Here is a 26,302-nt window from a genome sequence, read left to right as displayed (position 1 = left end):
TGCACACCGCGCACTGGGGATCGAACCCACAATTTGGGCATATGCCCCAACCGGGAATCAAACTGAACTGTGACCTCCCAGTTCATAGGCTGACGCTCAACCACTGAGCCATGCCAGCCGGGCCCCAGATTTATTTCCCAGTGAATTCTTAAATGGTTCCAAGTCATCCAATTTTCTGGGCCCTCCCTGTGTTATTTTGGGAGAGAGCCCACCAGGTGTGTTAATAATTGACAATACGGGGTGGGACAGGAAGGAAAAGGGGTTTCTGTTTCTGGCACCAGGTGACGACTTTTCCAAGATTGTTCTAGAGAACAGGTTCCCTTGTTTAGCCTCTGTCTGGAAACTGGACTTGGAGACATTTTGCCCGAAAGAATAATGTCTCAAAATTTCCTTTTCTGGAGCTTTCGCTATGCAGCATAGGACCACTAGGAGCCCAGGAGGCTCCCTCAGGCCGTCTCTTTTTCTACAGACGCTGCCGCAACGGCTGTGGTCACACCCGCACCACAGTTCCACTGCGAGAAGTTACTTCCGTTGTGTTTAGCATTGCTGGTTCCCTAGAACCTCCCCTTAAATGAAATACTCCTGGAAGGGAGGCACTAGGGAGGCTGAGGTGAGAAGCCGTGACATCTCAGTGATCTACGAGTTTTACTCTCCATGGTGTCCTGGCGTGATGCACCGGGAGTTCTAAGGGTGGCCAAGGGTCCAGGCAGTGTCCTCGCAGTTCTGCCACCTCAGGTCTCTGACGGCAGAGAGAATGCAGAACTGTCCCTAACGGCCTTGGGGGACAGCGGCAATGTCACTTCCATCGCAGTCCTTGGGTCAGTCCCTGGGGCCGTCTAAGTGCAGGGGAGGCGGGAAATGAAAGAGAACCCTGAGAGGAGTCGACCAACATCGCCATCCACACCACCGAGGAGTTACGTCTTCTGAGGAGGGTGCGCAGGTTCATGTTCCCACAGTCATCAAAAAAGTGGAGGAGGTGGCAGGGAGGGCTGGAGCGGGAGGCTGCCCAGAGCCAACCAAGGGCTGAAGAAAGGCAACTGCTCAAGGAGGAGAAAATGCCAGAAAGAAACGTGATTTTGTCGACAGCCTTATAGAATTATTTTCATTAGTCAGCATGCAGTCACCACCAGTTCACTTGCTTGTAATGTTCCTACTTTGACTAAACTAGGAGCTCCTGAAGGACGTAGTTGAAAACAAGTCTCATAAAAGGAAACTGTTTGCACGTGACCCACAAGATCAAATAGAAGCCAGGCAAGTGTAATCACTTTAGCCTCAGAATTTGAAAGCCCCTGCTTGGTGCGGTTTCTCAACATCTCTACCCAGAAAACGGCGTGGAAGCCGTTCATCTAACGGTTGGGGAAACCCAGCTTGTTAACATTTTGTGGAGTCAGAAGGCATCTCAGACATGAAGTGCCGCCTCCTGTTACAGAGGCAGCAGGGCCCAGAGCAGTGAAGTCGCTGCCCAAGTTTGGGGGCAGAGCTCTGGATTATCAGCCCCACTGTGTGCGCGTCACGGTGGGTGGGCGCTGGATCCAGGAGGTTTTCCTGAGGGACACTCGCCAACGCTTAGACAAGCTGGACAGGATGCCTGGGGTTCTCTCCACCCCAGCCCCCCGACCACGTGAACTCACACCATCCGGGTTCGATGGGCAAATGGTTGGTTCTTGAACGTCTCCGAGGAAGGTTGTGCTGCTGGTCAGAGCACTGCTACCTGTTCTCCTGAGCACAATTCCATCTCACAGGTGAGGAAACGGGGCCATGAAAGTCAGGATTCCTGTGCGTTAGGTCTCCCGCTGGGATTTGAATCCATTTCTGATCCCTGAACTTGGCCGTGCCATGTGGTGGGGTGGGTGCTGGGGGAGGGTCTCCTGTGAGAAGCACCAACTGCGAAGGACATAAAGGAGGAGTGGGTGTGACGGGCAGGACTGCCCTGGAGAGAGCTAGGACCTCCCTTTCAGCCTCTGGTAGCCAAAGCATTCATTTCATTCCCACATTGTTTCATCCCAATGCAACACTGTGTGCTACAGTTCCAGTTTCTTCCATAAGGGGGACCAGAACATCAAGTGGGAAAAGGATGCAGAGAATGGTTTTAAACTGTTTCTGGTTTGCTCACGGGGCATAAAAAATATATATATCAAGACACTCTTTTCCAAACGGACTTAGCTTTCCCCGCACACCTACTTCTGATCCTTGTTTATGCCATGGCTGCCATCCACGCCTCCAGCAGAGGCCATCAGACAAGTCTGATCATTGAATAGTCAATACATGAGAGGTCACAGGTGGGGAGTAGACAGAGGGGATGGAGCTGCAGGCTGTGTGTGTGTGTGTGTGTGTGTGTGTGTGTGTGTGTGTGTGTGTGTGAGTGATAGGCATTCAGAGAGAGACAGATGGAAACATTAGATGTTGGTGAGAAATAAACAAGACAGACTACACGAGAGGCTTTGCCACTCACTACCTTAGCGAAGCCACTTAGCTGTGGCCTCACCTGAAAAGTAGGTGATGATGACAGTTCCCACCTGTGGAGGTTCACGTGGGATGGAGGGTGTATGCGCGTGAAGAGAGCACATGGGAAGAGCACGTGGGAAGAGAGCACGTGTGCGCACACGGTGAGAGCCAGCTGCTGCTGTCCCGGCCGGCTCTGGTGTAAAGGGAGCGGTGTCTGCCCAGCAGCCCTTCAGCCTCCTCCCCTGCTGAGCAGCCACTGCAACACTCAGATGTGTGAGCAGCACCCCGGGAACCCGGCCTGCTGCTGCTTTGGGGAAAGACTTACTCTCTGAGTTGGAGGGCAGCCAGGGCCTGTTGGACAGCTGCAGGCCAAGGCTCCCAGAGAGGGGGCCATGGGCCCCACCGGGCCCTGCGCACAAGCCGGGCTGGCTGCAGGCTGTGCAGTGTGGACGCCCATGGCCGGGCTGTGACCGGGGAGGCGGGGGGTGGGGCTGAGAGGTGGGGAGGAAGGGCTGCTGACGGGCCAGAATCTGTCTCTTCTCCCCTGTCCTGACACTTCTGTCCTGGATGCTGTGCTGGGCCTGGAAGCCACTTCTTTCCTCTTCCCTGCATTTCCCTCCGGCCTGCCCTCTCCTCTGTCCCCTGACGCTCAGCTCTGGGGTTCCTCCCTCTCCTCGGGAACAATCACAGCCCCATCCAGTCTCCGCAATCTGTGCTGGCAGTTCTCAAAGCAGCTCACACCCTGCAGCCCAGAACATCAGCACCTGGGCGGCTCCTCCTGTCGGGGGTCTTCTCTTTCAGAACAGGACGCTCTGTCACAGTATTTTCTAAGCTTCTCCGAAGGACGCAGACAGGGGGCCGTCTACTACACTCTGAGGGTCAGGTTCCCTCATGAGCAAGAGCTCAGACGTCTGTCCAGCCTCCCCTAGTCCCAGAAACACCCAGGGGCGCCCCCTGGACCCGCAGGGGCCTGGGAAGCTTGCGCTCTGCACCCCGGAACTGCTTGGACATGAGATTTTTATTAAAACGCCCATTCTAGAGGCAGCCAAGCTGAAGAAACCACAGGGCGGGGCACACAAATAAATGCAGTAAATTAGCCATCAAGAGAAACCAGTGCTCAGAGGCAATTCATTCTTTCCACCCCTTTCGGGGCAGATGGGAGGGCGGCTTTGGGCTGGGAGCAGCCCAGCTGGTGTCATAGGAGCGGCCAGAGCACGATCATCTCAATATTAACACATCGTGGGTGGGAGGAAACACACAGGCCGTTTCAGGTCAACTCCCAGCAGGAATCAGCCCTGCTCTTGCCCTGGGATCCCCCTCAGTGTTGGACAATCTGTGAACCGCTTCTCCCTGAAGCACCTGACCTCTTCGTGCTGCGATGGGGAGGCACCGCTTTCCCTGTCATCTAACACGCCGGGCCAGACCCACCATCATATTCCTCTCGTTTCCAAGGAGGCAAAAAGGACACATGGCCACTGCGGGCCAGGCTCTTGGTCCTGTCTCAGCCGCAGAGTCCCTGCAGCGGCCCAGGGAGCCCACAGCAAGGCCATGCGGTGTGTCCTCTGCAGGCGTGGCCGCTCAGCCCGCACTCAGCAGCACTGACTCAGGGCCGCCATCGCCTGCTCACGGGGGTCACCTCACTGCTCTCTCCTTCCTCAGCCACATTTAATCAGAATGTCCCGAGGGAGGAAGGTTCTCTCCAAAATAATGAACATCACCACAACGGGTAATGATGATTTCCAAGGCTGCCTGCTCTCGGTGTTCTGTGTGACCCATGTCATGCTCCTTTCTTATCAAAGGACCAGCCCCATTTTAACCCCCACTTTGTCATGAACTCCTCAGTCAATGAATTCCTTCTGGATCATTTCTCTCCCCCTCTGTTCACCTGGAGAGAAAGTCTCAAAAGCACCTGGTAGACACTCACCTGTATCTGACAGTTACTTGTTAGAGGGGTTTACTCCAACCTTAGGTGAAAAGACTCCCAGTGTGTAGGTGAGTGGGAACATTCTGTTCAGATACCGGCATTTTACTGGAAACCTCTGCGCTGTTTGTCAGGAAACCAAGCCTAGGATCCCCCGGGGACAATGGCCTCTGCATTCCTGATGAGGCAGCCTGAGCGGAGGAAGCCGACTTACCTTGCCGTCACTATCCGGGCTCAGCCTTGTTTCCTGTCATCAACCCCAACACATACCCGACTCTCCAGTCCTACCGAGCTCCCCGCTCCTGCCACAGGCCCTGCCACAGCCCACGCCTCACAGTATCTAGAAAGCTTTCCCACCCACCTTGCCCAACTCTCCTGCCTCATCTAGACTTGCATTCATGTCCCCCAGGCCAACATAACGTCACCTTCCCGCAGAGCTGCCTCAACAGTCCTCCCAGCAGAACCAGGTAGTCTGGGTCCCCTGGCCCACTCTGTTCCAGCCTCTGAGCAGGCCATCCCGCTGTCATGGCTGCTCCACGGACCACAGCAGTGGGGCCTCTCCTGGTCCTCAGCATCTCAGTGCCCAGCACAGGGCCTCAGCAGGCAGTGCTCAGACCTGGTTGTTGAAGTTTTGGGGCAGCATGATCTACTGAGGCTAATATGGATCTTTTTTTTTTTGCCTCAGGATAAAGCTCTTTGGCTTTGGACAAGCATCATAGTACCTTTCGATGAATAGACTGACCTACAGCACAAAAATGTAAATGCCCTCTCCCTCAACACCCTCCCACTGGGGACTCTTGTCTTTCTGTAGCCTACAATCCTTTTAGCGGACCCACCTCCACCCAGCCATCTAAAACCACCCCCACAGGCAGCAAGGTCAGGGGCCAACCTCTCTGGTTTGCCGTGAGGATCACGCAGCCGTGATGGTTATCTCTGGCCTTCGACATCTTTGTATGAGAGCAAACCTGAAAACCCCAATACTGGCCATTGATCATGTTGGAAGAACCAATGAACAATCATAGCATTGAGCCAAAAATTTTTTTTAATTTTTCACAAAGAGCTCTAAAAGGCAAGTAGTAGTTTATCACGTCCTCTCCGGAAATGACCCAGCATGACGGGTAGGGCAGGGCGCTGGGATGCCGGCTCTTTATCATTGTCCAGAGTCCCTGCAGTGGCCCAGGGACCCCACAGCAAGGCCATGCGGTGTGTCCTCTGCAAGCGTGGTCGCTCAGCCCACATTCAGCAGCACCAGCACTGCTGAGGTCATGATCGTCTGTCCAGAAGATTCCACCTCAGATCCCAAGATCCAGACCGGGATCCAGGTGGGGAATCCAGGTGGGGTTTGACGGCCAGAGGCAGAGAACAGGTGTCATGGCTGGAGGCAGAGCTCTGACACTGAGAAGGTCAGATGTCTTGACTCAACACTAGAGGGGAGGCAGGAAGAAGGATGAGGTCAAGGAAGCCCTGGGTTGCTGAAGAGACAGCTTTAAAGGAATGCTGGGTCTGCAGTTTGCAATGTTCACAACAAAAGAACGTTCTTGGGATTCCAGACCTGAGCAAGGAGAGGCAATGGCTGGGCTAAGAGAGCCAGAACTTTCTTCACAGTAGAACAGCCCTAATCTAAAATTCTAGAATTTAAGACCAATATCTTTTAAGAATGGGAATTCAGAAACCCATCAGACCAGCTGATGGAGGCAAAAAAAAAAAAAAAGTTCTCTATTAAACAAAACCACACAAACAACTCAATCCTCCTCCACTCCCAATACCCCGGCCACCTCCCACCCCATTAAAAAGGATCATGAATGTTAACACACACTCGCACGCACTAAAATACACAAACAAAATACAAGACACCCAAGGAAACCTTAGGGATTATTTAAGGAGTTTTCACAAGCTCTCCAGGTGCTTTCTGTTTTGTTTTGCTTCTAGAAAAAAAAGGAGTCAAGTTCTGATGGTTTGTCCAAGCAGTAAAAACTGGTCAGCCAAGACCCCTTGCTCAGTTTCCTGGCTTATTAGTCTATGTAGAGGAATATCAGCGGTAATTCCAGAAGGGAGGCCAAGACTGGTGTTCTGTGGAAGGTGAGCTGCCTTGTCCTGCAGCTGGGCCCTCACCAAAGAGCACTCAGCTGTCACATGCAGCAGCCCCGCCCATGGGCCCTGCTCCAACATCAGGACACTGAGGGACACTGCGTGTGCGCACAGAATGCTGGGGAGGCTATTTCCAGAGGCAAAGCTCTACTGTTTGCGGCACAAGAACATAAACCTGAAGCAAACCGTCAAGAGACAGCCGAGGATCACAGACGATGGAGCTGGAAGAGATGATGCAGTCCAACTCCGCCTTCGACAGAAAATCAATCTATGGAGGAAGCAGAGGTTGTCTGTCCAGATCCTGTTTCCACCTGAAGCTTCCCTGGTGGTTGGCCTCAATCAGTTGATCAGTCCGTTGTTTCTGATCGATGTCTCTCACCTGGATCATTTGTTTCCGGATGGTTAGAATCTCCCACTTGGCACCAGTCTGCCTGGGAAATGCAGGAGAACCAGACGAATGAACCGATGTGTCTACACTGACCGCTCCCCAAGGTGCCATTGTGTTTAGTCTTCAAACACGATAAAGCTCAAAACACCTGTTTCTCTGCCTTATCATACAGATATCTCCGCCCCCACTTTGTAAAATAAATAATTCAAACTAGACTGAAACTTGGGCAAGGGCAGTTGCTGCCTCTTTAACAGTAACCCATGGAACTCACACCTGCAATTCATTCCCATGCAGGGGTGGAAGGTCTGACATGCTGAAACCCTGGGATGGAAGTCAGAACCAGCCCTCCCACCTTATATATTAAATTTATCTTCATAAATACAGCATCTTAATTCCAATGACCACAATAAAAAGGCCAAAGTTTGAGTTCTTTTTTCCTCAAATAGTTACACAAACCCCCAAATATCTACTAAGCTACCCACATGGCCCATTGGAGCCTTGTTATGAGAGCTCCGACTGCCACGATAGTCAAAGGCCAAGGCTCAGACAGACCCAACACCCATCCCTGTTGGACAGTGAGGACTCTGATAGAAAATTCAATTTGCAATAAGGCTCATGACAGAATTCCTTTCAACAAAAAGCCCAATTAATTTGATTTTAAACTATTTGATTTTCCCCTACAAACTTGTTACCTACACAAGTTTTTAAGGTCACATCTATGACATGAAGTGGGCTCACTAGACCAATAGACGTGGCCTCAGAGGGCATGGCAAGGTTGCCCACCCATTCACTGATGTGACACTGTGATCACCTTCCTCTTGGACAAGTCTCTGAGCCATACTTTTCAACCTTAATGTGAGAACCAGTATCAATGGGTAATTAACTAAAGGACTAGGTGTCTACATTAAAGTTTATCTTAATGGGTGCAATAAAGCTTATCTTCTAGCCATCCTAGGAAATGTGGGGTTTAATTTTCTAGTTTCTCCTCCCCTCTCAAAAATATATTAATTTTGATCAGTCACTTTGGTTAGATGACTGTGACCATAGGAAGAAACCGGAGCAAACAGGTGGACGGCCCGTTAGAGAAACCAAAGGGTGGTGAACTCCGGGTGGAGGCTTCACAGCTCGTCCCTCGAAGGCACAGTGTCCAGGGAGGTTGGCGGTGGCAGGGCCTCTGTGTTCTTGGCATTGTGGTGGATGTGACCTTGCTTCTGGGACTTCCAGGAATGTGTCCTGTCCCAGTCAGTGGCCACTGTCTCATTGTCCCAGATGGTCGAGGTCTCCGTGTCACTCAGGTACCCCGGCTGGCCTGTGTAGTGTGTCGGGTAGATGAGCAAGGGTTCTGCGGAGAAGGCTTTCAAGTCCCTGGATTTGTAATGCTCTTTGTACTCAGCTCTGAAAACAAGAGGTGCACAGGCATGAGGGGGCAGGGCGCTTACAGAACAGGGGGAGAAGGAGAGAGGCCCTGCTTGTTACCTCTTCAATGGTTAGGGATTCATCTGATTATCTTTCAAGTTGTGTCCTTTTGGAAAACTTTGGTCTATAAATACAATAAAGGTTCTTTAGAAGCTTTAGGATGATCTAAGCAAATAATAGAAAAAGTCAGGATAATTCTGTTGTATTTGGAATGACTAGTTTAAAAGGAATTTCAGCTCTTACTCTGAAAGTTAAGAATCAAGCTCTGTGTGGGACCGTAATAACACATAAACGTGATCACTCTGTAGAAAATGCCCTGTTGCTGGATTAATAAATTAGCAGCAGGATCTGGACAGCAGTGAAGGAGTGAAGTGAACTAGCGTAGGCCTGGAGGCAGGCCACCGTGGCTTTGTATTGCAGGTCCCTGTGAGATGACTTGACCTCCCTCCCAGGGCTGTGGTGCAGATTATGTGAGGCGACATCTGCTCAGCTCCTACGTCAGTGAGCGCCTCATAGGTGTTCATTTCCTTTCTGTTAAGGGGACGATGGTTGGCCTCCCTGTTTCTTCAGGATTCAGAGATAAAGTCAGTCTCTAATACGTTGTATAAAAGAGGGCAAGGAGATAAAATGAGCATGATGGAGGTCAGGAACTCTTAACCACTAAAATGAAGACCATCTCCGTGAGGAGACAACCCAGCAACTGAGAGAAGGAGCCAAGGTTAGAACCTGGTCTCCTGCTCCATTAAGGAATTTAGGAATCATTGACAGAACAGCAATTATGTAGAGAGTTTGGCCTAGGCTCTAAAGACACAGAGATGTAAGACTGTGTCTACCTGAGGGGCTCACAGGTTATTGGGGAGACTGACAAGTAAACCATCAATTACCAAACCCTTTGATAAGTGTTGGTCAGAGCCAACTCCTGGGCTACAGAATCCCTGAGCATCACACTGCCTTCTCCCATGGATCCACCCCAGAGGCCACCTGCCTTTCCCTGATTCTTTAACACACCTCCATGATCACAGGTAGCACAAAATACCATGATGATTGTTCATGGGCCTGCGCTCTCAACTAGGCTGTGAGCCACTGCCTGGCCAACAGGACCCACAACGGACTGAGAAATGAGCTGAAAATTTTGAGATGCTTAGGAAGATGACCTTCACCTTGAGGTGTATGGGTTTATGGAAGTAAGGAGATCAAAGACAAGGAGAGGACAGAGTGGATTATGCCCATTTAAATTACACATTGGGTATTAAAGGGGACCCCTATGCAAGACACCATTTCTGCTTCACCTTCCCCATAAGGGAATAATCACTCGAGTCAACCTCCCTGGAGTGTGATTATGGAGAGATCATCTAGGAAAGCAGTACACTATCAGAAAATACCAAGTACTGCCCAGAAACCGAGTAGGCTGATTCACAAATGCACTGTGCTCATGGGACGGGCAGGGAGTTCAGGGCAACTCACACAGGATGCTTGTTGTACATGATCGGCAGGAACTCATCCACTGGCAGCATCTTCCCAAACGGATCAGCTCCTACCAGCTTCTGTGCTCCTTCCAGAGAGAGGGCGTAGCCCAGCGTCCAGTAGGAGTAGTCGGCTTCGACCAGGTTGACCACGTTGGGCACCGCCTTCTCTGGCTCTTTTACCTGCATCCTCTTCCTACCAATATAACTAAAAGGAGGTGGGGAGAGGAGAAAATTCCAATTGGAATATCAGACATCCATAGGAATGGAGCACAGCTTTGTAGACACTTTTGAAAGCTTGGACCCACTGTGTTGTATATTAAATGCATCAGGCCACACAGCACATCACATCTGTCACCAACCATGACTGTCACCTGCCATCAGTGGGGCCATTTCCCTGGCTCCATTTATCAGCATCCCATCTACTCTTGTCTAGGAGACAGTGTTTAAGCCAGCAAGTTAAGATGTAAAGAGATGAAAGGTCTTTTCAGATCATTTCCCAAAGGTGGTATGGGATTTCCCACTGTGTTTACAGGGGTTGGCAGGGGACACAAAAGGCCAGATGTGAGAATCCTGAGTTTATGTTCAAGTCCCCCAAGTTTCAGCCTGCTGTGTCGTCTGCAAGCTCTCCTAATGCTGGTGGTAAACACAGGCCAGAGCAGGCTGTGGGAAAGAAGCAGTCTGCAGGAGTGGCCCCCGGAAGGCTCTTCCTGGGGAGGATGATGCCAGCGCCTCACACGCCCCTAGCTCTGCCCACACTTCCTCCTGCGTGCTCTGCTCTGAGAAAGGCACCCAAGTGCATGTCCTGTTCTCCATGAGCATCTTAGCTGCTGTCTGACAGGGAGCCAGTCTCTCTATTACACTGTACTGACGGCTGGGTCTATTTCCCACGGGTCAGTGGAGCCACTGCTAGGTTGCTTTTGAGCTTAGAAGGGTGCATTTTCTGAGAGAACAAGTATTCCGCCTGGGCCCAGAGCTGGCTTTCCCTCCAAGGATGGGAGGGGCGGGGACAGCCTGTCTGAAGCAGGTGCTCCAAAGGGACAGGCTCTGATGGGATGGGATTGCCTGTGATGCACAGCTGGGGGGAGAACGCAGGGCTTGGGAACTTTCTGCCTCATGGAGAGAAGAAAAGTGTCATTTGGTTTAACAAGAAAATGAGAGAGGGAAGGAGGAAGTAGAGAGGAGGGAGAGAAGAAGGGAGAGAGGGAAGAAGGGAGGGAGAGAGAGAGAGAAAGAGAACTCAATTCCAAGAGGTGGCAGACAATGAGTATTAACCCATTGTTAACTCATTAATGTCAGTTCAGAGCCACCAGTCCCTTGGTGAGCCTGGTTTTCCTGCAACAGCCTCTGACCCTCCACCAAACCCAGCTGTCAGTGTTCTCCCTGCTGCACAGCTTCCTTTCCCAACAGAGATGCCCTCCCCTTGCTCAATCTCCCCCACCCACAGAGGGAACCTGCTCTACTGAGAGCCGAGGCCCAGTGTGACCCAGGACTCTTGCCCTGGAATAAACCCCCTCCATGGGCCACGTGCTTCGAGGGTGGGGTGTCTACTGTGCTCCCGAGTGAGTGTGCTCTGTCTGAAGGCCCCTGATCTGCAGGCTGACACCAGGTCTCAAAAAGAATCTCTCGCAGTTTCTTTCTCACCATGCAGAGTACACACATGCAGAACCAGTGGCTATCCTCTGCTCACTTCTTTGGTTTCTGGTAATGTTTATGGAGAGAAAACCAGTGGAAGCTTGAGGTGTATCTCCTACCAGTGGGGGAGGTGGGGCTCACTGCCCCTGGAAAGGACCCAGTGCCTCTCAGAGCTCTCTGATAAGTCTGCCTTGTCACTCACATCAGTTCCCACTCCAGCTGAGCCTGGTCAATGTCATCCATCAGCTTCATCAGCTTCTTCTTAAACTGATGTTCAAAACGCACATCATCCTCAATAACAAGAGTCTTCTCCAGCTCTCGGTCAATTACCTGTGAAGGTCATCAGTGGGAAGACACTCTATGAAATGTTTGATACTTATTTTTTTATGAGACAAATAAGTATTAAAATGCCAGGAGTTTAGTAGCATATGTAAAAGCTCATAACTGGGTTCTAAGTCAACAGTAGAATGAATCAACAGACTGTGGTATATTTATAACAATAAGAATGTATGCTCTACAATCAAATTAAATGTTCTAAATGAATCTCACAAACATAAGGTTGAGAGATTGGACATACCCTATGGTTCTATTCATATATATATATATATATATATATATATATATATATATACACACACATATATATATATATATATGTATGTGTGTGTGTATATATATATATATATATATATATATATATATATGTACAAAAGAAGACAAAACTATTCTTGCTGTCATTAAGTCAGGATGGTGATTTACTGGGGGGACAGTGACTAGAAGGAAATGTAGAGGGGGTGCATCTACGGTGCTGGCAATCTGTTCAGAATCTGGGTGCTGGTTAATGTGGGTGCATTGTTCAGTCTGTGAAATTTCATTGGCCCGTGTTTTACAATCTACATATTTTTATACATTTCTCTTATGTTTCATTTAAAGTTTAAAGAAAAAAAAAGATAGGCCTAGACTGGAGCATTCAAAGAGAGAAGGCAGTCAAGGGGCCCTTCTTCAGAGCCTTCTCCTTTTCTTGTGAGAATTGAACCTTGATCAAGAACCCCACACTCCAATACCACCACCATCGTCTGATCTGTAAGATATGGGTTCAAGTCCTGGCTCTGCCACTTCTTGTTTAGACAACAGATTTATTTCCTCTTGGATAAAATGGGCCCATCCCTCCTGACCCACCTCATGTGACTTCTGTGGGTCTTCTTGTATGAAATCACTTACTAAATGATGACATGCTAGACACATACAAGGCGTCCCTACTAACGATGAGAATGTATCAACAGGAGTGTGGCCCTGAGAACATGGGCATCTTCCCCTGTCGTTGTCCCAAAGGACCCAGGGTTACCCCTCCTCTGTGGCTGGCCTTTGTCAGAGGAAGACACGGAGCAATTTCAACTTTCAAGTGTATTTCCACAACAGTGATGGGCTCACCTTGCACCTGGCCCTCACTCACCCATGAAGTCCCACTCTCCCTCCTCCTCATTACAAAATGCACACGTACATGAAGCATCATTTACCTCTTTCCAGACAGAGTAGTGGCTAAGGAAGCAGCCGATTTCACCCCTGGTCAGAGGCCTGGAGGAGTAGGGGTCTCGATACCCAGGCAGCATATCAATGTTCAGGGCCTTCAGCTGGCTAGTGTTGAGCGCCCTGCATGACACAGAACACATCTGAAAACGAACAAGGCGAGATGTCCCCACCACGGAAGCCAGAAAGAGAGTTCTGTGTGCTCCCCAGAGCCTTCATGCACACTGAGAAAAACGTCCCAGGTTTCCCATAACTCCTTAGGAGCTCCCCGCGGTTCACATGTCCTGGGGGCTGTATGAGCTTTGTGGAGAGCAGAGGGTGTCTTGTAGTTGGTGTATCCCTCACAATGCCCAACATCGCTCTAAGTATCGTCACGTTTTTTGACAACTTCGAAAAGTATTTTCCTCATGAAGGAAAGTGGCTAATAGGAACATTAAGTCCCCTTCCCAGCCCCTGGGGACTGTGCCATGGGTGTCCTGGACACACTTCAAGAAACACTTATGGGATTCCCTAAAGGAATAATAAGACCTCTCACTACAGCTTCTAACTATCCTCCTTAGAGGCATGCATATAACATTGGAACTGCAGTTTTTGCAAAATCCATGCCTTGAAGGAGGGTGTCAAATAAAAGGTCAAAGCAAAGCAAAAGAAAATAACATCAGCAATAACAAACCCCCCTGAAGGGAGCTAACGTGTACCCTATGTGACTTGCCTGCCATTCTCGGGAAAGCGATCAGCCCAGACCGACTGTGGCCAGCATCTCATGCAACAGCATACACAGACCATTATGAACTTTTCCCATTCATTTTCGTTGGGTCGCCCAAGTTTACTAGTAGACACTTTGCTCTAAACCAGGCTCTGAATGCAACTCTGAACACATTCTTTTCAATACACTGCAGGAAGCTGGGAACCACCTCAACCACTGCAAGAACCCCAGAGACGGGAACATCACTTCCGGCGTGAGCCTTCAGCGTCATGAAGACCAGAGATGGCTGGACGGTGAGTGGACTGTGGTCCAGATCTACATGGTGAAATTAACTTCTATGCTACTATGAGTCATAATGTCTCCCCAGGTAGGCTGCATGGGGCTGTTACAAAAATGCGTCTATATTCTAATGGCCACAGATTCTCCTCACCCAGAACTACTCCATCAGATAGGACACGTCCCCACTCCAACCCCATCTGCAAAGGTTACAAGAGAAACCTAACTCACTTTCCATCCACAGCCTCCACGATCTTGACCTCAATCTCCTGCTCATACAGGGTGCGTAGCATCCGGTCCCGCCGGTCCTTCCTGCGTTTGAGATTTATCATGAAAATCTGACGCAAGGAGAAAAGGAGAAGGAAACACAGATGACTCAAGTCTTTTTTTAGGCTGTTTGAGAATTTAAGTAAATGTAGCATCAACGTTTTAAAGTTTCAGTTAGAATAAGGAGTGGAAACTGGAGATTTGTTTATGTTTCATATCAGGTCAAATGACATGAATCCAAATGGAATTACTTTAAAAACTGAGCCATTTGTGGTGACTTCACCCTCCCTGTTTCTCTGATGTTCATTGGTGAACACCTCCACCTTGTTTTTGAGACAGGAAAGTTGAAAAAGTTGCTCTCCGGGAGGCTAATAGTGACTTAAATCTAGGCATAGGCACTAAGGGGCAGGAGGCAGCTTGGCAAGTGGTTAAACTCATCAGCAGACCTGAGTTCCCATCCTGTTATTTACTAGTGTTTGCCTCGGATCAGTTCCTCTGCCTCAGTTTCCTCATCTGTAAAACTAGGATAATAATGGTCCTATCTCATGGGTACTAAATATCAGCTATTATTATAATGTATATCCTCTGTCTAAAGTCAAAGAATGAGAAAAATCTAGTCTTAACACATTCCTTTTATTTCCAAAGGTTCCAAATGGAATGATCAAGGCCTCAATTTTAGTAGCTTCTGTGTCAAAATTCAACTTCCTTAAAGACAAGGGCATTTTTCTGAAAGAGGTAAAGGAAGGAGCCATGGCCTCAGGGGCAGCCCTTTGAGGAAGAGAGAAGGGAGAAATGGAAAGAAAGGCTTAAGTGAAGGCTTAAATGAAACTCTAAATTTCCAGGTGGATCCGTGGGAAAAGGTATAGAGAGGACTCCTACTCGTCCCAAAGAAGGTGCACTCAGATCATCCCCCACGAGGGCAGGGTCCACCTGTGCACCCACGTTAGTCCCTACATTCCTGATGGCTGCACTAAACACATACCTATTACCAGGCCACAACAGGAAGTTACAGAAAATGACGCTGTCCTAACTATTCCTAGGTTTAAGGGGCCACAGAAGGACCTAAAGCCTCGTGAATGCTATTATAGGTAAATTAATATATTAATAAGGTCTCTCCTACGGGCAGTAATAAACCCACTTAGTCCTCAAAGTGAGGGAGACGTCAGCTGCCAGCAAGAAATGATCGACACATAGCATGGAAAAGGAGAAACCTACAGGAGTAAGTCAGCTGATGCTGGCTACCTCTTTAACCATCGAGATGATATTTCATGTTACAGGGTCCAGACACTTGTTTGTAAAGAGAGGGAGTTGAACAAACTCATCTCTCAAATCCAGTACAGAGGAAAACTTCTATGATCCACGCTTCATAATAGGGTTGCGTTAAGCTATGTCCAGAATAAAGAAGTAACTATAACCAGCCTGCAGTTCAGACTAGATTGGGTAAAACTTGGGTTCATATGGTCATTCTGAGTGTGTTTATTGATGTTGTATGATTTATTGGGATACAAAGCTACACTAACTAAAATTGCAACTCTTCCTTACAAAATATTCTCATTTCCATTCATTTATAAAGCTCTGGGCAAAGAAAGTGAAGGGGGGGCCATGATGACCTCTTTAAAAAATCATCCACTTGATTTAGGGCAAAGTGTGTCAGGCGCGTCATGATTTCATCACCTCCTTTGTTTACCTAACTGGGTAATTATTTTTTAAAAACACAATTTCTATGGTGACCATTTGCCTTGGTACTTGTGATTTTACAACTTCATGGGTGGTGTTCTTTCATATTTCCTTTTCTTCCTGTGTAGACTCATACTGCGACGGGCCATATTCTATCCCTTAGTTTAACAGATATGGAAAGGGCATTGCTTGTGGCTACACAAGGAGCTACCTGGGGTCACTCCAGGAGAGCAAACCACAAAACAAAAAAATGAACAGAAATACAACAAAAAAGTCCCCTCACACCAAGGACCTCTGGCCTGGGATGACTTTAGGAAATAACAAGCCTGTCCCAGTTCCTCCCAGGACAAGTGCAATAAAAACTGCAGCCACGAAGGAAAAACACAGACAGCGCGCTCATGCTTGGTGCACGGTAAACAGAGCCCAAGCCACACAGCCAAATGCAACCCAGACGCTACCACCGAGGTCGGAGAGTCCTGGGAGGGTGGGAAAGGCCCCAAAAATCTTTTTTTCCACCATCCTATTCAGGACAGAGAGAAGCTGACCCTGGGCCCAGGAGAGCGGAGTCCCTGTGGCTGTGTCACTTCCTAGAGTGGGCACTTTTCAGAAGGCAACTCCGAGTGACCCAGTCATCACACTCACATCCAAATGCAAGGCCAGAGCTAGAAGATCCTGTCCCGTTTATTTGCTTCCGTTTGATCCTTAAGGGAATGTGTTTATAGAAGGAAGATGGACATATGTGAAGACACAGGCTCTTTCACCTGGGAGCCAGCAGCTCCAGGGGAGGAAAGCTACAGTGACACACGGGAGCCCGTCCAGTGCACAGTGCAGACCAACGTTCTCTGCGGCCCTGATGGTTTTTAAAAGCCACTTATGCTTCAAGTCCTCTCTCCCACACTTCCAACCATCTCTCCTCATTCTGCCCTCTGTGCAAATTGCTCAGTAGTGCTCTTTCCCACTTGATATCCATGAAAGACTTCTTCCCATCCCAGTAGTTCAGCCCCCAAGTCAATTTTATAGACAGAACTCCATTTCCCAGTGCCAGCAGCTCTTTAAATGGCTGTACTTAGGGAACGTGCATTATATGATACCAGGTGATAAATCAGGACATTCCTTTCAATGGAACAGCTGCAATGGGCGCAGAGCACAAAGCTTGGCCTATAACCTATCCAGATTCCGTGAGAAAGCTTCCAGGGTGTGGATTCCTGACTCGCCTCTAGACCACCAAGCTCCTGAATACAGGACATGAGGAACCATGAAGGAGTCAGTGACTTGGGAGTCCCGTTTCTGGCCCTGCCAAGTATCATATATGTGGTGTGGGACATATTACCCAGAGAGGCATCTCTTTATATTTCTGCTTCATGCTTGATGCAATTGAAACTTACTGATAAACACGGCCCTCAGCGAGCTATGATGAAATTCTTGCCTGGGGAAAGGCAGAATTTTAGAACAGTTTCTTCGTTCTCTTTTTTCTTTGTCATCTCAACCCTACCCTCCGACCTTTTTCTTGGAAGAACAGCGGAGAGAACATAAAGCTCAGAGTGGTCCAGCACAGTTCCCACCCACTCAGAGTCAAGTTCAAGTTCTCTAATCCCGAAAACATATATCCTCTTTACCTTACCTTTGAGTCTTGATAAAAAGGTTGATAAATATGACAATATTTTAGAAAAAACATCAAATTTCACTTTCACCATTCAACAGTAGCTTCTTTCCGACTCAATGATTAATTCACTTTTACCATGATGCTCCTTTTTAAGATAAGAAAACTGAGGTACAACGAAAAGTGAGTAATTTTTCTCAAGACCTCAGTGCCTTTTCAGCAGCCAAACCCATCTTGTTGGCTCCAAGACCTATGCTCAGGCCTGTGCGTCGATATAAACATACAAGCATGTTACACACTTGCACACACGTGCACACACATAGACACCTTTCCTACCTCATCAAATCCCATCTTGTCTGGGTATTTAGGGACAACCGAGACAAACTGGGAGGGTTCCATTGGAGGACGGTCAACTGGAAGACACAAGAAACACGCAGAGGGCTTTGTTAGTGCAGGTCAGAGCACAAAATTGCATCCACTCGCCTGATCTCTAGGAACACAACCTGCATGTCCAGGGCAGGGACAAGCACTCAGAACCTCTCCAGGACTGAGTGGCTACACAAGAACCTGCCAGCCAGAGCCCTGGCTTTGAGAGCACTTGTTTATACACAGATTGCAATATTTGCTCCATTTCCCATAGACTTATTGTCAGATACCCTGCCAGTGTGGCTCAGTGGTTGAGTGTTGACCTATGAACCAGGAGGTCATGGTTCAATTCCCGATCAGGGCACATGCTGGGGTTGTGGGCTTGATCCCCAGTAGGGGGCGTGCAAGAGGCAGCCGATTCATGATTCTCATCATTGATGTTTCTCTCTCTCTCTCCCTCTGCCTTCCTTTCTGAAATCAACAAAAAAAATTTTCTTAAAAAGACTTATTGTCAGAGCATTTAGGGCAATGGGTGAGGGTGAGGGCTCTGTAGTCAGATGACCTGGGTCCAGACTTAGGTTTGTGAAAGTCTGGAACAGTTAGGTGACTTCTCTTAGCCCCTTTCTTTGTGTGTAAGATCAAGATAATAAAAGCGTATCTTTTAGGATGTTATAAAATTTAAATGATACCAGCATGCCAGGCAGGCACAGTAAATTAACATAATAAATACTCAATAACTCTTAGCCCAGGATAACTTACGGTGGCCAATGATGAAAGGGCTCAGAAATAGGCCGGACTCTCTCGGAATAATGCTTTTCCTATACAGTTAAAATGGTCAAAGCCTAGGACTATTTTTATCCCAGCCAGGCAGGGTTAGCTACAGGTACACAAAAGGTCCTTTATTTCAATACAAACTCAGCTCTGAGGGCCAGCCCAGTCCCAGAACCTGGAACAGGGCTAACAAGGAAGTTTTCAGATGGAAGGGACATATATCTTAACTCATAAAAGTTTTAATTATTTGAAACTCAAAAAAACACCACTATATTTACAAACAATATATGTTAAAGATTGATAGCCATGTTGGTTGAAAAACCTGAGAGAGTCTTGAAGACTTCTGGTATTGCACAAATTCAAAGTACTGGTTTGGTTTTTCTTAAAGAGATAACACAGAATTTAAAATGAAAGCTGGTACTGGGTTGCGTGAAGACCTATGAGTGATGGTCCTTACTAGTGTTCAGCAGCATCCATTCTCCTCCGTCCCAGGGATGTGAGAGGAAAACAGCTCCTCACCCTTGAAGTTAGTCACGACCATGTGAATTCCCATTGCTCCACTCTCCAAACCCCCCTCCCACCCCAACCCAACCCCCACAGTGATACGGAGAAGCCACACATTTGAAGCAGCCCAGAGTGATGTACCCACATATGGAGGGCAGCAACCCAGGGAAGACATCAGACCGCGGCAGACTTTGCCAGGAACAAGCCATTGCTGGATTGAGCTGAGGAGATTTGGGCACCGTTTGATATACCAGCATAACTTGCCTCATCCTGACTGAGATACTGTCCAAAGGGCATTATTGAACTAGCTTACCCTTCACTGGGATATTAAAGAGAAAGCAGGACATCCAGTCTCACTAATGACCAAGTAATGTGAAGTTCTAAAAGACAGTGAGACAGGTTTCCTAAGCCAAACATCAGAGTTGGGCTCTTACATCAGCCCTGACCCATCCATCCAATTTCTGTGCAGACACAGAGCACATGTTTCTGTTGCCATTAGCAACCCCGAATGTTTTGGTCCTTTCTGTTCCACTTCACTCCTCACTAGTTGCTTTTAACATCAACAAATATTTATTGAGGGTCCACCATGTACAGAGTTAGATTTCTAAGAGAAAGCAACGTAACATATAAACGCCTCCTTGTTTATACTGTTGTTTGAGGGGCTGTCTGGCTCTCCCTCCTCGGGCCTTCTTAGACTTGGGAGGGGGTTATTTTTTTGAGTTACCTTTCCATACTCTTGGTCTCTGTTTGGCACTCACATGGCCTGTGTGGCTTTAACATGTCAGCCAAACAGACTGCTTTCAGCCACTTTGCTTCCATCAAACATGGGAGGTCATTGCATTCATAGGAGAAGTGCTCCCCAAAAAACCCAGTGGCTGGCTCCTGAAAACCACCATTGAGCAAAAATTAGAGGAATAATACGCCTGGGTTTTGCCACTAAAGGCAGAGAGCTAAGTCATAGGAAAAACAGGAAATGATAGAGCTAGACCAGTGGTTGGCAAACCGCAGCTCGCGAGCCACATGTGGATCTTTGGCCCCTTGAGTGTGGCTTTTCCACAAAATACCATGTGCGGGCGCGCACGTACAGTGCGATTGAAACTTCGTGGCCCATGCACAGAAGTCGGTTTTCGGCCTGGGCGAGTCTATTTTGAAGAAGTGGCGTTAGAACACTCAAGGAACCAAAGAGCCGCATGTGGCTGGCGAACTGCGGTTTGCCGACCACTGAGCCAGACCTAAAAAACTTGACAGTTAGGTATATCACAGGTTGTTTGGGGTCATGTCTGACTCCATCATTCATAATTGATCTAGACCCTCATTGAATCCCTCTCGATACATAGTCCCTCCCTATACCAACATTTGATGCAACATGTTTCATTGGCTCTTCGATAGGTTCAAGATCTAGGAATAATAATAGCTGTTGTTACAGAGTTCTTATCACTTACTGAACTCTGGGCTACACACTCTTGGCATATGTAATCACATTTATTTACTCCTTACAACATGTACCGTGGGGTAGCTATGAGTGTCCTTATTTTACAGATAGGCAAACAAAGGCTTGAATGACTTGCCCCAGGTCACAGATCTGATAGAACTGATATCTGAACCTAAGCCTGACTCTTGAACCTGAACTCTTAACCGCCAAGCTCCACCCTGCCACCAAAGCCATTCCTTGGGAGTCCTTGGAGCCAAGTTGGCCTTGGGCAATGGGTCTGGGTTCACAGTAGCTCAGTTAGCTAAGTCCTTGCTTCTGGAGCACCCACCATCCAGCAAACAACATACCAGCCCAGTCACACTTGGAAAAGTATTTGAGAAATTATGCTTGGACCAAACCCTAATGCTTCTCCATAACTTCTCCTGAACTTCCATTGCTCTAGCCACCACCCTAGCTCAGGTGCTCATTCACCATGCGTGGGGTGTTTTAATATTTTTTAAACACTCATGTGCTCTTACTCTTGCCTCATTCTAACTCATTGTGCACACTGTTGTCAATATGATTTTCTTCCACAAAAAGAGCTCTGTTTTTGACCATGACACTCAAGTGCTTTATAATTTAAGTGCTTTCATATTCACCATGTCATTTTATAGCTTCTTTTTTATTGTTGTTCTTTTGTAGAGATGAAGAAATTGAGACCAACCTAGATATAGACTTGCCCAAGGTCAAATAGTGAGTAATGGGAGGAGCTAGAACTCAGTTTTAGACCTTATGACTTCAGATCCAATATTCTTTTAAATATTTTTATTGATTTTTAGAGAGAGAAGAAGGGAGAGGGGAAGAAGGAGAGAAACACTGATGTGAGAGTGAAACATTGATCAGCTGCCCCCTTCACCCCTCTACTGGGATCAAGCCCACAACCTGGGCATGTGCTCTGACTAGGAATCGAACCAGCGACCTTCCGTTGCACGGGATGATGCCCAACCAACTGAGCCACACTGGCCAGGGAAGGTCCAATATTCTTAATAATCTACATGACATTCTGTTGCCTCAAAATGTCATTGCTGAAAATGGGCACCTAAGATTTCCATCATCTCATGCTCTGATTTGCAAGAGCAAACTTCTCATACCTCATACCCATTTACTTCTAACACTTTCATAATCTCTAGCTTCCTGTAATTCACCCCCAAATTTGCTGTACAGGAAGGAAGCACACCCACAAATTTCTGTGCAGCTCCCACCACTCATTCCAAACTGTTTATCCTTCATCCTCCAAAACTCCTAGCTTCTTTGATGCTTATTTTCATACCACCTAACTCCACATCAGGCCCCTTCAGACACTGATAACTACGGCTTCTGGCTCATGGTCTCACTGTTATCATTCTTAGAAACCTCAGCATCCATGTGGATCTAACAGCCTAGTGCTCCCAGGTCCTAGACCTTAATACCAACAAGCATTCCTTCAGTGACCCACTCCCATGCCTGCACCCATCATGGCCTTCATGCCTTTGCTTCCATCAGTACCCAACACAGACCTCATGGTCCAGCACTCTAACCATTCCTAGTAAACACTCTTAAGTCTCTTCCATTGATCTTGTTTAGCAAAACCCCAATCTTGGTTAAATTCAATTGTCCATTTACACACCACCGAGAAAAATACCGCAAGAGAAATTCACACGGTTGTTCTGACTGAGTCATTTCAAAACTATAACCACAGATGTCAAATTGGCACTCAACACTGCCAAATATGCAACTATATACTTCCACAATAAATTTACTTTCTATGTTCTGAAAGATATATTTTATGCCTTTTTCTTTCTTCTGAAATCTCCAACATCTCTCTCAAGCTGTTGATTGGACTATATATGTCATAGAGAAAATATTCAAAGTCAAATTAGACCTGCCTTTTCCTTTGACCTTAAGTTTACAAACTCAGAAGCATCTGTACCCACACCTTCTGACTTCTACACATTGGCTACAGTGAGAGAAGCATCCCTGTTCCTATCTAGGACAACCTCTTCAATGTTGTCCTGGGTTATAACGCCTTTTGTTTTCTCAAGGTCTTCAACCTTAACAATCATCTTCATCTCTTCTACATCATCAAGTTCTCCTTATAATGTTCTCCTCAGCACACACGTATGCTAAAATCCTATCTTAAAAAATAACACACAAAACATAACAACCTCTGCCTTGATCTCTCACTGCCTTCCAGCCAGCATCCTATTCCTCTATTCTCCACCCCAACAAGATCCCACTCTCTCATCTCCCCATTGTTATCTCGTCAGCCCACTCCAATAGGCTTGTGTCCCCATCGTTTCACTGAAGTGGCTCTTATCAAGGTCACCACACATCTCTATCTTGATAGAACAAATGATCAATTCTCTATCCTCACTTTACTTGACTTCTCAGCAGCATCTGGCTCCTTCTTGAACAGTTCTCATTTTTTCCTTCCAGCTTTCTGGCTGTTCATCTCCCCCAGGGATCTGTCCTCCTCCCTTTCCTCTTCTCTTTCGATGTTCTATTACTAAACAAGTTCACTCTGTTCCATGGATTCAAATATTCTTTTAATTCAAATGACCTCAAATGTCTGTCTCCAGCTGGAATCTCTTCCTGAACTCCAGACTCATAGAGCCAAGTATCTCCTAATCTTTCCATTCAGATGTTCAATAAATATCTTAAACTTACATCATCAAAATTTCTCCCCCAAATCTTTTCCCATGAAGCCTTTCCCACTTCATTAAATGGTAAACCAGTCCAAAATCCTGGAGCCATCTTTGATTCCTTTCTTTCCTCACGGGCTGCATCCAGGTCTCTGTAAGTCCTGTTGGCTTTACCACAAAAACATATCCTAAATCTGCTTGCTTTTCATCTCCTCCCTGCTACAGCTTACATCCCAAATACCATCATTCCTCACCAAGAGAGATATACTGGACCCCCTATGCTGTAGTGTCCATACCACAGTCTGAGTGACCTTTCTTATACATTAGAGGTCGTTCTGATTGGGCTCACATCCTGCGCACTGCCCACATGCACACATCCTGAATTTCTTGGATCCTGTGTGACAATTCAGTGCAAATATGCCCTCCTTTGGGAAGCCATTTCCAACATCCTTCCCTAGGCAGGGTGGATCTGTAGCTTTCTGCTTAGCCACCTGTACATTACATACATAACAATTATGTACATAATTATTAGTGTAGCTACTGATTGTTGAGCATCTGACATCATGTAGACCTGGAGGCAATAACAACACAGTGTGTAAGGATACAAGTTTTGGAGACAACAAGATTGGTTCAAAACCCAATCTGTCATTTCCTTAGCAGAATGATCTGGGGCAAGTTACTTAAACTCTCTATGCCTCAATTTTTTCATCTTTAATATGGAGATAATAAAACCCCTTTCATTGCTCTGTTGTAAGAATTAATGAGACAATATATAAAAAATGCTTAGTAGACTTAGCCGATTTGGCTTAGTGGATAGAGCATCGGCCTGCAGACTGAAGAGTCCCAGGTTCAATTCCGGTCAAGGGCACATGCCCGGGTTGCAGGCTTGATCCCCAGTAGGGGGTGTGCAGGAGGTAGCCAATCAATGATTCTCTCTCATCATTGATGTTTTTCTATCTCTCTCCCTCTCCCTTCCTCTCTGAAATCAATTAAAATATATTTAAAAAAATGCTTAGTATGGTATCTGATACATCATAAGCTATTATTAAGATGAAGTCATAATTATTGTAGTTAATTAGACTTCTTATATATATCACTGAACATCTTCCCCCAAAGTCTACAACTTTTCATCATCTCCATTGTATAACTACAGAAGTTAGATTACTTGCCCAAAGTCATATAATTAGAAAGCAGCAAAGTTAGAGTTTAAATCCCAACACAAAGCACCATTATAGCCCTGATGACATCGTGTGAAATGCATTTACTGTGTACCCAGCTCTCCACCTGGACGGATGCTCCCTGAGGGAAAAGACTTTGTCCTGTTCACATTTCACATTAGGGAACGCTTAAGAATAAATGAACAAATGAATAGCCAGGTTTCAGCCAAGGCTGACTGATGGCTGTGAGACTCCAGGCCTGGGGCACAGGAGGTGTGTCTGTTGTGGTCACAGTGGCAGTGGAACAAGAGCCATCACAGGCTCTTGGGTCACTCACTCATCGCTTCTATCTGCACATGGATGAGGGTCTCGACGTCGTCCTGCAGGGTCTGATGGGGCTTCAGGGGGATGGGCAGGTAGCCGTAGTGCTCTCTGTTGCAAAGGTACATCTGGATGCCTGAGGACCCAAGAGAGGGACAAAGCCGACCAATCAGAAAATAACACTTGTTAGTTCTATAGTGATAACTATGGAAAAGGAGGCTGGACTGTGGCTGGTGCTGGGTTTGGCTCTGATATTGAACAAGTAGCTGTTTCAGGCACTGTCTGCAGACCTCAAAAATGCTCCTTTATTAAGAAAGTATAACACAGCATTGGGGTCTAATAAAAAGCCTGGGCCATTCTTCAGCTCGGAGGAAATTGATTTTTTCTCTCTAAAGAAAAAGCATAGTTGTGGTCTGAAATGAACACTAAAGGCATGAAGGGATCAAAAAGGAGGCAAGGAATTCCCGTTCCAGAGAACAGAATGGAACACGGCAATCCACCTACAGGAAATAACGAGAGAATGAGGAATAAAATCCATATTTGATATGAAAGCAAACAGGAAAATCTGTAAGGCTGACAGATTACTAGAGCTAAATCTAGGCATATGTAGAACAAAAAATAAAAAGCAAGGAAGTTTAAATTCTCCATGACTCTCTTTGATTTTATTTCTTCTCTGAGCAAGCTCCCTGAGAGCAAGTTCCCTGGATTTGGCCTCAACCAATGAACACGAAACTTCTAGAACAAATTCATAAAGGAACAAAAGAAAGTCTGCATCTCAAGTCCTGTGAAGAACCTGCCAGAAATATGCCACAGCCCTCTCGTATTCAACACTGGTCTTACAGTCCCAGCTGGCTAGTTCCGAGAGTTATATTACACAGCATCTGTATTCAACCAGATAGCTAGGAATGTAGGGATCAAGATGGTCTCCTAGGGACCCAGCAGCAGACACAGTTTTGACTAATGAGAAGATTGCTTAATTAAAAGAATGAGTCTGCCAAGCTCTGGTCCATGTGTCCAAGCTTCTGACTTGTTAACTGCTAGAATCATCTATGCTTTCCAGAGAGAATTACCTGCACAGAGCCTTCTCTATTTTGTGCAGATGAGATTTCCTCTGGTCAGCAGGATCACCTGCCAAATCAGCTGTCTCATGGCATTAACAGAAAAGAACAGGAAAGAAAAGAGCTTCTATCCTCCCCTTTGCTGACTCTGGCTGAATCAGGGTTGGTCCACCAATCACTGTCACTTCTCTTGCCTTCACCAAGTGAAGTCACTAGCTCTGCTGTGTGCCCGCACAAGGGCTTCTGGGGAACTTCATACCCAAAGCTACCCTCTTGCAAGTCATGATGAATTCAGAAAGGAGAAGAAAAGTGATTTCAGGTTCAGGTTGCCTCTCAAACCTTCAGCTTTCCGAAGTTACCATTCAACTTTCCAAAGCGTCAGTAAAAAGAGGGCATGAGACCTAGCTGAGCTATCCATCAAGTAAGGAAACAAGAGAGGCATGTTCAAACATGCAAGGTCATACGTATTTACTTTCCATCACACTGTCTCGCCAAGTTACTGGATGATGTGAAAGAAGAAGGAGGAGAAGGAAGAGGAGGGGGAGGAAGAGAGGTGGAGGAGGGTTACAAACAACAAGGAAGAGGGGACACAGTAAAGAGGACAGTCAATGAAGAAGACAAGAG

The 26,302-nt window shown here is 47.0% G+C and overlaps 1 protein-coding gene across 4 annotated transcripts in view; it reads right to left on the bottom strand.

Annotated features, from left to right (window-relative positions):
* Positions 1-5,386: 5,386 nt before the first annotated feature.
* COLGALT2 (collagen beta(1-O)galactosyltransferase 2) overlaps positions 5,387-26,302 on the bottom strand; it is a 77,920-nt gene continuing 57,004 nt past the window's right edge. Inside the window, exons 6-12 of one of the 4 annotated variants that reach the window (XM_080648596.1) lie at positions 24,637-24,756; positions 17,746-17,822; positions 14,097-14,203; positions 12,874-13,006; positions 11,559-11,686; positions 9,723-9,929; positions 5,387-8,237 (exon numbers count right to left, since the gene is read on the bottom strand). In XM_080648596.1, the coding sequence (XP_080504722.1) occupies positions 7,961-8,237; positions 9,723-9,929; positions 11,559-11,686; positions 12,874-13,006; positions 14,097-14,203; positions 17,746-17,822; positions 24,637-24,756 (1,049 nt within the window). In that variant the 3' untranslated portion in view covers positions 5,387-7,960. Of the gene's footprint in view, positions 8,238-8,267; positions 8,383-9,722; positions 9,930-11,558; positions 11,687-12,873; positions 13,007-14,096; positions 14,204-17,745; positions 17,823-24,636; positions 24,757-26,302 lie in introns of those variants that run through there. The other 3 variants (XM_080648597.1, XM_080648599.1, XM_080648598.1) reach the window with 3 other exon arrangements.

Source organism: Plecotus auritus (assembly GCF_963455305.1).
Source record: "Plecotus auritus genome assembly, chromosome: 12".
Classification (NCBI taxonomy): domain Eukaryota; kingdom Metazoa; phylum Chordata; class Mammalia; order Chiroptera; family Vespertilionidae; genus Plecotus; species Plecotus auritus.
This window is presented reverse-complemented; position numbering and strand designations above follow the sequence as displayed.